Source organism: Rutidosis leptorrhynchoides, chromosome 7 (assembly GCF_046630445.1).
Source record: "Rutidosis leptorrhynchoides isolate AG116_Rl617_1_P2 chromosome 7, CSIRO_AGI_Rlap_v1, whole genome shotgun sequence".
Taxonomy (NCBI): domain Eukaryota; kingdom Viridiplantae; phylum Streptophyta; class Magnoliopsida; order Asterales; family Asteraceae; genus Rutidosis; species Rutidosis leptorrhynchoides.
The window spans coordinates 319,703,919-319,712,183 of record NC_092339.1 but is presented as its reverse complement, the minus strand read 5'-3'; the positions used below and the strand labels follow the sequence as shown (position 1 = coordinate 319,712,183).

Sequence of the window (8,265 nt, the reverse complement as noted above, 5' to 3'; positions counted from 1 at the left end):
TAGTGATTTACTAACGCACACTAGTTAGTCTTAATGGACTTTTTACCTTAATGGACTTAAGCCCACCCTACTCTAGCTATTGGACTTTTAAGTTAGCCCAATTTTAATGGATTTATGACCCATTAAGATGTAGGACAAAAACCCATTTAGTTAAGCCAACATACTAGCATTACTACACATATTGCATGGGATCCCAACATACAAGCACCACCTTTGTACCACCACCATGCAAAAAGCAAAAGTTGTCCCCCCTTGTCCCCCATAACCGTCTCCACCATGTACCCCCACCACCACTATAAATTCAAGCCTCATTCTTCATTTCACACTTCATTTCATTCTCTTTTCACACACGCTTTCTCTCTAATTCTCTCTCTAGTCTTTCTCACACTAAAATTGTAAGTTCTTGAATTTTCTTCTTCTTTTTTTTTTCTTTCTTGAATCACGACATCATCATCATCATCATCATCATCATCATCATCATCAAAGGATCAAGCTTTTTAGCTTTTTGATCTTGTTACATCTTATAGATTCAAACTTTGATTTGGAATCTTCAAGAACATGAAAGATTCATGCTTTTTAGCTTTGAATCTTCATTTCTTTGTTGGATCTAAGTTTTATAGCTTAAGATCACTTTATTTTGTTAAAAGATCAAAACTTGTGTTTATGATCTTCATGTAACTTGTAGATCTAACTTTTTGCTTTAAAGATCTTCAAGAACATTAAAGATCCAAACTTTCTAGCTTAGGGTTTCATTATTTTGTTTAGATCTAAGTTTTTTTAGCTTATGATCTTATTACTTTTACTAGATCTTAGCTTTCTAGCTTATGATCTCATTAATCTTGTGAAGATCCAAGCTTTCTAGCTTAGGGTTTCTTAATACTTGAGATCTAAGTTATTATTGTAGATCTCACTTACTTGGAACCTTTCTATGATTTTTGTGGTGATAAAAATCAAGTCTCCATCATCTTATATGATGAAGATGCATAAACTTGTATCAAACGGACAAAGGTCGAAGCTTTATTGTGTTTATACAATAAAGAGGCAACTTTGATGTTCAAAACTTATAGAAAGTTAGCTTTTACTTTTAGTTGTGTGTTGATGGTTAAAACTTGGTCATGATGATGCTAAAACATCAAAGAGTTGTACACTTGACGTTTATACGCATCAAGGATGAGAACCGTGATGAGCATCAAACACCAAGAAACCTACCGGAGTACTTTTAGTTGTATAGTTTGTACAATAGAATAATTAGTTATTACAGAGAGTCTCAATTTTTATGAGGAAAATATTTTATGGTTAAGAGTGCTTAGTGTTGGATGTGTGAAGGATATCAAAACAACAAGAAAAGTGCGTTTTAGTGTTAAGGCGCGTCGTGCATCATTAAGGCGCGTCATGGCTCAACAATGGGATTGAGGTTCGAAAGTTGCAATGCTGTCAGTTTTGAAATCATGCTTTAAGCCACGGCGCGGATCCTCCAGCCGCGGCACGGCTTAAACCTATCCGGGAGCCTGACGAGAAAAAACGCGTTTTCTTGCTCTTTAAGTTGTTTCCTTGTTTAGATATGTCTATATAAACACCCTATTGTAACCCGAACATGTGTGCACGAAATTAATAGTGAAAAATCTCTAGTTTGCTCCCGTAGACTAACCCTTCTCCGTGTTTTGGAGTTGGGATATATCCCCGTTAAATCCTGTGTCGTTATTTATCGTTTTGCTTTAATTATTCATTTGTCGTTCGTAGGTTAGTGATTACTATGAATCATTTGTATTGTTTAGGTCTTAAATCCTAACATTTAGTCCTTGATTAATCCTGATGAGAAAGTGCTGATGTGACACTGATGTGACGGTTAGTACTGGAGAGGATGTATGTCACGATTGAGAATGGTATTAAGAACGAAAAAATCACGCACCCTACATAATTTTATATGAATAATGTCTTAAACATAACTCGAACCCATGACCACAAGGTCAGAGGGCTTCTCTATACTCCTAAGCCAAAGGGCCTTTGGTACTTTTTATCCCCTTTTTCATTTAAGTTCTAATCATATTTTTACACATTATCAAACACACCACCCACTACTTCTCCTTTTTCCAACACATTTGGCACCTCACCGTCAATAGACTCAATACCCCACCCACCAACACCTCAAAAACAACGTCCACCACTACAAGTGGTCTAAACTTGTAACGGTCAATCAATTTAGAGTTTCTCACTCTCAAAAACTACCGTGTTGAACGTCAGACTATATGACCTAGAAGATGTATTCTTCACAATTCCTTTCTTTTGTACGGTAGTTAATTTATTTTAACGCGTAACTGATGATAAACGATTACACAAAAAAGTGGTTAAGGAATGTTTAAGTAATGAAAGAGTTGGTCAAACCGTTGGCAAATCACATGTGCGTATGTGTCCTCAACAATTCAAGGAAAAACAACAATGTGTATGCTATTAATTAGCTAATTATTAAACTTTTAACACGCATATCTGAACTTAAACTAATAAACTAATTATATTTGTGAAGTTTTTAAGAAAGGCCAACTGGCAAATGAATTCAATATATAATTTCCACGTGGAAGCGTCCAATTGGAGCCTATATATACACCTGCCTTCATCTTAACTATCATCCATGCACATTATTCACCATACATACACATCATAAAAAAACATACAATTGTGGTGAACTTAACTTTGCAATAGGAAATGAAGAGAGGATGCTGTTTGTTTCTTGCCTTTGTAGTTATAATGGCGGTTTGCAGTGTTAAGGTGGCGGCAAGTGGATTATTGCCGCCAGAGTCATCACCGTTGATCCGTCATTACTACAAAGTCCATAATACATGTGCTAATGTCGAACCTTTTGTTCGATATCAAATGAAACTTTCATTTGACAAGGACAAGACAATAACACCAAAGCTCATTAAGTTGCTATACTCCGATTGCATGGTTAATGTATGTTCTTTTATTTCATTCTTTTTCTTTTTGTTACACACTTAATACTATATATTATATATTTTACCTTTTTTGCTTGTATAAACCTATCTATATGATATAGAAAGTTTCAGGGCATACGTTAGAAAATCCCTTTTGAAACTAGTTAATTGTTGGTCACACGAATTAAAAAACGTTATGTGTGATATTGCAGGGTTGTGATGCTTCGATTTTGTTGGATGGTGACAACACGGAGAAAACATCGCCAAAGAACCGAGGGCTAGGGGCGTTCGTTGTTATTGACAAAGTAAAGAAAGTTATTGAAGCACGGTGTCCCGGGGCAGTCTCATGTTCCGATATTCTTAACATTGCAACTAGAGATGCCATTTTCTTCGTAAGACTCCTAATTTTTCCTTCATTTTTTGTAATATCATAACCATTAGAGGTATAGCAAGATGAGTTAGTCACGTAGTTATTGGACGGTGATAATATTTCCACTCATTTTTGAGAAATACATTAAATTTGTACAATTTACAGTCAGGCGGACCATCATACCCAGTCTTTTTAGGACGAAGAGACGGGTTGAAATCAGAAGCTTCATGGGTCGATCTTCCCTCGCCCTCAATTTCTTGGGAAGCAGCTCTTGCATACTTCACATCTAAAGGTTTAAATCTACAAGACATGGGTACACTTCTAGGTATGTTGCAAGTTCAACATTTATTAAATATGAAAAATATCACCATAGTTTATCGTTTTGTTCTGGTAGATCATCGATAACTGAAAATGATTTTGTAGGCCACTCTAATTTTTATGTTATTAAACTAATAGTAAATTTAACTGCCTGAAAAGTCATTGAAAAAAATGTAAACAATCAAGTATATTTTAATTTTAATTAGCATTATTTGATAGATTCAATTCCAATTAAATGGAATTTGAGTGATCTACAAAATCATCTTCAAATATCACGGCCCACAAAAGTAAAATCATATATATGATTGACTCCATTGACTTCAAATGTATAATCCAGTTTACTAATATCTTAAGTTGTGAAAACAAACATTTTGGTGAACTTTTTTTAAGGAGGATTGATATGTACATAGCCATTTTTTATGTTCACAAACAAACATGTTTTAAAATGTTATACAATATAACACAACAGCGTAAAACATGATTAGTTTGTGTACATAACAAAAATAGTTGTCTACATATCATCTCTAACCTCTTTATCTACATTTGGACAACTTTAGGAGGACATATGATGGGCAGGACTCGTTGCAGCAACATCTTAGACCGGCTATACAACTTCAATAACACCGGTAAACCGGACCCCACAATGGAACCAACAACATTAACTTCCTTACAAAAGCAATGTCCTAAGAAAGTGAAGTTGGGACAACCTAACCCTCTTATAAACCTGAACCCTGAAAACCCAAATAATAAGTTTACCAACTCTTACTACAAAAGAATTTTGGCCAATAAAGCCGTTTTAGGCGTTGATCAACAGTTGTTATACGGTGACGACACTCATGATCTAACCGATGAATTCGTTAAAGGCCTTGAAGACTTCAAGGGTGGATTTGCATACTCAATGAGTCGAATGGGCGGCCTCAAGGTTTTAACAGGAACCCAAGGTGAAATAAGAAGAAATTGCCATGTCATCAATTAACACATAGATCTATTTATATAAATAAATATATATGAATATAAAAAGTGAGATCATTATGATCATTTTGTATTAATTATAAGTAAACCCATGTTCCTAATCAGTGAGGTATTTATTGAGTTCATGGTTTTTTTTTTTTTTTTTTCTCCTTTATGTTTATTAGTAAGAAACTTGTATTTTTATGGATTTGTATGTAACGACTTTTTGCATGGGTCGGCGCTAGTTGGTCATGCTTTTGACACCGTTTTGCAAGTCTACGAATGTAATGTTAACACCATGTTCGCAAGTATAGTAATTTGTTATATGGTTATTAATGTCTAACGTGTTATTTGTTTTTAGGATGTTTTTAAGTATAGTAATTTGGTAAGGTTTTGTCTGGAAGTCATTGATCAAATCTGCAGAAAAATATATATGTGATGTGACAATTTATATGTTGAAAATTAAACACCGCGTGTTTTTATATTTGTTAAATATATAATCAACTTTGAATTATCGTAATTTTCATTTTGAATCTAAACAAGTTTTTAGGTCATCGCGCTTCGCTACGGTTGAAGTGTGGTTGACCATGTAAGAGCTTTTAACGGATATTGTTTGTAAATGTATTTATAAGATTTTTTCGTACATAACTATATGTTTTCATTTAAAATAATTTAACGTTAGTGAGCCTAACGTATTGTTTTATGGGAATTGAACACCTGATCGCTCGAATGATCCACGCACCCCTAACCACTCTTCCATGACTAAGGCTGCCCCAACGGTGCAACCCTCTTCTCCGCCCAAACCTCCGCCCAGCAACATGCTGTTGGCAGCCCTCCGCCCAGCCTCCGCCCAGCTTCCTCGCCCTGTTTTTCGTACTTTTTAATCAGATTTGAGGACGGATATATCAAGGAAGCAAGGTTGTATCGACTTGTACACTTGGTTTAAATATTTGTTCTACAAAATAATTAATTGATATAGTGGGTCCCAATTTTTATGAGGAAGTATGTTATGATTGAGAGTGTTTAGTCCTGGGTTTAGTCATGGGAAGGAAGTGCTGATGTGGCGCTGATGTGGCACCCATGACTAAAGGTGGAGGAACTTCTCCATTGGGAGCACTCTAATAATCTGTTATAATTAGAGCATTATTTATTAAATATATATACAAAATTGAGTTTTAAAAATTGCTTGATAAAAAAAAGCGCTGGAATCAAACCCGTAACTCCTCTAATGGTAGCCACGCTTATCACTTTTCTATGGGTTGCTTTTTTTCTAGAATTAGAATATTATACATTTATTATATAAAGAAATAATTGTGCCGTTGGTCCCTCCATTTTACTCCAAAAAGCTAACAGCGCCCCTCAAGTTTTTTTTTTTTGGCTTTCAGCGTTCCTCTATTATCACCTTTTTTGATTACGCGTCCCTCCATCAACTTTCTGTTAAAAAAGTCCGTTAAGTCATGCCATGTGCCTTGCATGTGAGGGTAAATTCGTCTTTTTACTCTATTCTTCACTAAAATCGAGGGACCACCGGCGCAAAAAATAAAAAATCTTATAATTTAAAACTGATCTTCTGCTATTGCGACTTCAACTAATAATTTGACTTGTGTGTTTCTTTTTCCCTAGTTGAAAGTGGTTGTCCCTGCTGAATTTTTGTGATTCAGCAGATTCTGATAAGATATGTTATCCCAATGTACATACAGATTCTGATTTTCTTGTAGATAAGTTATTTATGATAAGAAGAGTTATTTATGATAAAACATCACTTATCAATTCAAAATCCAAACCAACAATTCAGAAACATATTTCTGATTCGGATCATTATATCACATATTAAAAAAAAAAAAAAAAAATCAAATCAGATTCATATTCAACATAAATCTGCTACAGTGATTCGTATTTCATCATATGAACACCAAAATTTGTGACACTTCAATTTGATGAAAATTGATCACTGAAACCAATTAGATTAGTCACCTTATGCAGCGACTAGGAGGATTCAATGAAGATTCGAATCTAACACACCTTTATAATCACGAATTAAGGATGAATAGCTTCGTTTTTTAATCTTATGAACCTCAGATCCAAAAATGAGATTGAATGTGTTTTAGATAGCGATTCCTTCATCAAAGTTGCTTTAAATCAACCAACAATCACTCGAAAATTATCTCCATAACCTGAATCAACGCATAACTCTTGAATTTGATCTATGAACCTTCGTTTGACTTTTATTCCGAAAGTTTGACCACGAAATTCGATCTCGATTCAGCGAGTTACGATCTGAGATTTTAGATAGACGTTCACGAAGTGAATCTAAGAAACTCTACATTTTTAGATTTCTCTAGATTTCTCTAATTTTTTTTTTTTTTTAAATTGGGGTTTGTAATTTTGGGAAAGAAAATATTGAACAAGCTTCATATTCAGGTGAAGAAGAAGGGTAAAAGACGATTTTACCCTCACATGCAACGCACATGTCATGATTTAACGGACATCTTTAATGTCTGACTGACGGAGGGACGCGTAATCAAAAAAAGTGATAATAGAAGGACGCTGAAAGCCAAAAAAACTTGAGGGACGCTGTTAGTTTTTTTGGGTAAAATGAAAGGACCAACGGCACAATTATTTCTTATATAAAACTAAAAATGAGGGGGTTAAATTATAGATAGTGTAAAAATAGGTGGGTGAAAGTGATAAAATTGAGATAAAGTTTTAAATGAATAGTAACCTTTGTGAATTTTTTAATTGAGTATATTTAGACCATCTCTAACGCAGCGTGCTCACCACCACTTTCCACCGAGCACGCCACTAACACGCCTATAACACGGCGTGCTGGTTGCACATGGACTAGGCGTGCTTGAAAGTGGCACGGGAAGAATTCATGCGTGTTGAAGATTTCCTCTTTTTTCATTGGTTCAAATTCTATTTTTATTTATTTTTAACCCACTATTTCACCCAACTTCTAATCATATTTTGACACATCACGTAACACACCACTCAACACTCCACCTCATTATTTACCAGTTTACCAGCACGCCCATCAAGCACCCCACCACCACCCAGCAACACGCCAAAACGCCTCGAAGAGTTAAAGATGGTCTTATAATATGTAAGGTTGTTAAGTAATAAAAAAAATGTTGAGCATGAATTACAGTATTATAATTATAATTTAACTTAAAATTTACACATTTAAAATCAAATGTATACATTTCAGTTCACATGTAATCATGTAAAAGTTATGGAAAAATTATATTCATGGCGATTTTATAAACTCTCATTTTATAAGTTATGAGTAATTCCTAAAGTACTTCAACTAGTTTACTTTTGTAGATTTTTTATTTTTATTTTTTATTTTTTGTGTGTGCAAGTCTTAGAAATTCTATCATTCAAACATTGCTATTTGTATTATTCTTTGTTTAATGTAATTTATTACTCTGTGTTATATATTATTATTATTAATTTTTATTTGAATCAGGTTTATGATCTCTCTCCAATAATATTTAGTTAGTTTTTTTTTTGAAAGGCATAATATTTAGTTAGTTAAATAATGAAATTCATTACATTTAAATTAAATTCACTTGAACCTGTAAGAGCACCGAGTATTTGAGAGGTTGATTTATGCGTTTCTAAAATTAGTCACCGAAATCAACAGTCCATCGACATGTAACAACTCTATTTTTTCTGTCACTTCTGTTAACTGTTTGT

The 8,265-nt window shown here is 34.1% G+C and overlaps 1 protein-coding gene across 1 annotated transcript; it reads left to right on the top strand.

The window, feature by feature from the left end:
* The first annotated feature begins 2,700 nt into the window (after positions 1 to 2,700).
* LOC139858784 (probable peroxidase 26) lies at positions 2,701 to 4,591 on the top strand. The gene is made up of 4 exons (XM_071847617.1): positions 2,701 to 2,946; positions 3,140 to 3,319; positions 3,463 to 3,622; positions 4,173 to 4,591. The coding sequence occupies exons 1-4, from the start codon at positions 2,701 to 2,703 to the stop codon at positions 4,589 to 4,591; spliced, it is 1,005 nt and encodes a 334-aa protein (XP_071703718.1).
* Positions 4,592 to 8,265: the final 3,674 nt, after the last annotated feature.

What these genes read in the sequence shown, in the direction of transcription:
- LOC139858784 (XM_071847617.1), top strand. Translation starts at nt 2,701, where the DNA reads ATGAAGAGAGGATGCTGTTTGTTTCTTGCCTTTGTAGTTATAATGGCG. An exon ending in ACTCCGATTGCATGGTTAAT is followed by an intron (nt 2,947 to 3,139) that starts GTATGTTCTTTT and finishes GTGATATTGCAG; the next exon opens with GGTTGTGATGCTTCGATTTT. An exon ending in CTAGAGATGCCATTTTCTTC is followed by an intron (nt 3,320 to 3,462) that starts GTAAGACTCCTA and finishes TACAATTTACAG; the next exon opens with TCAGGCGGACCATCATACCC.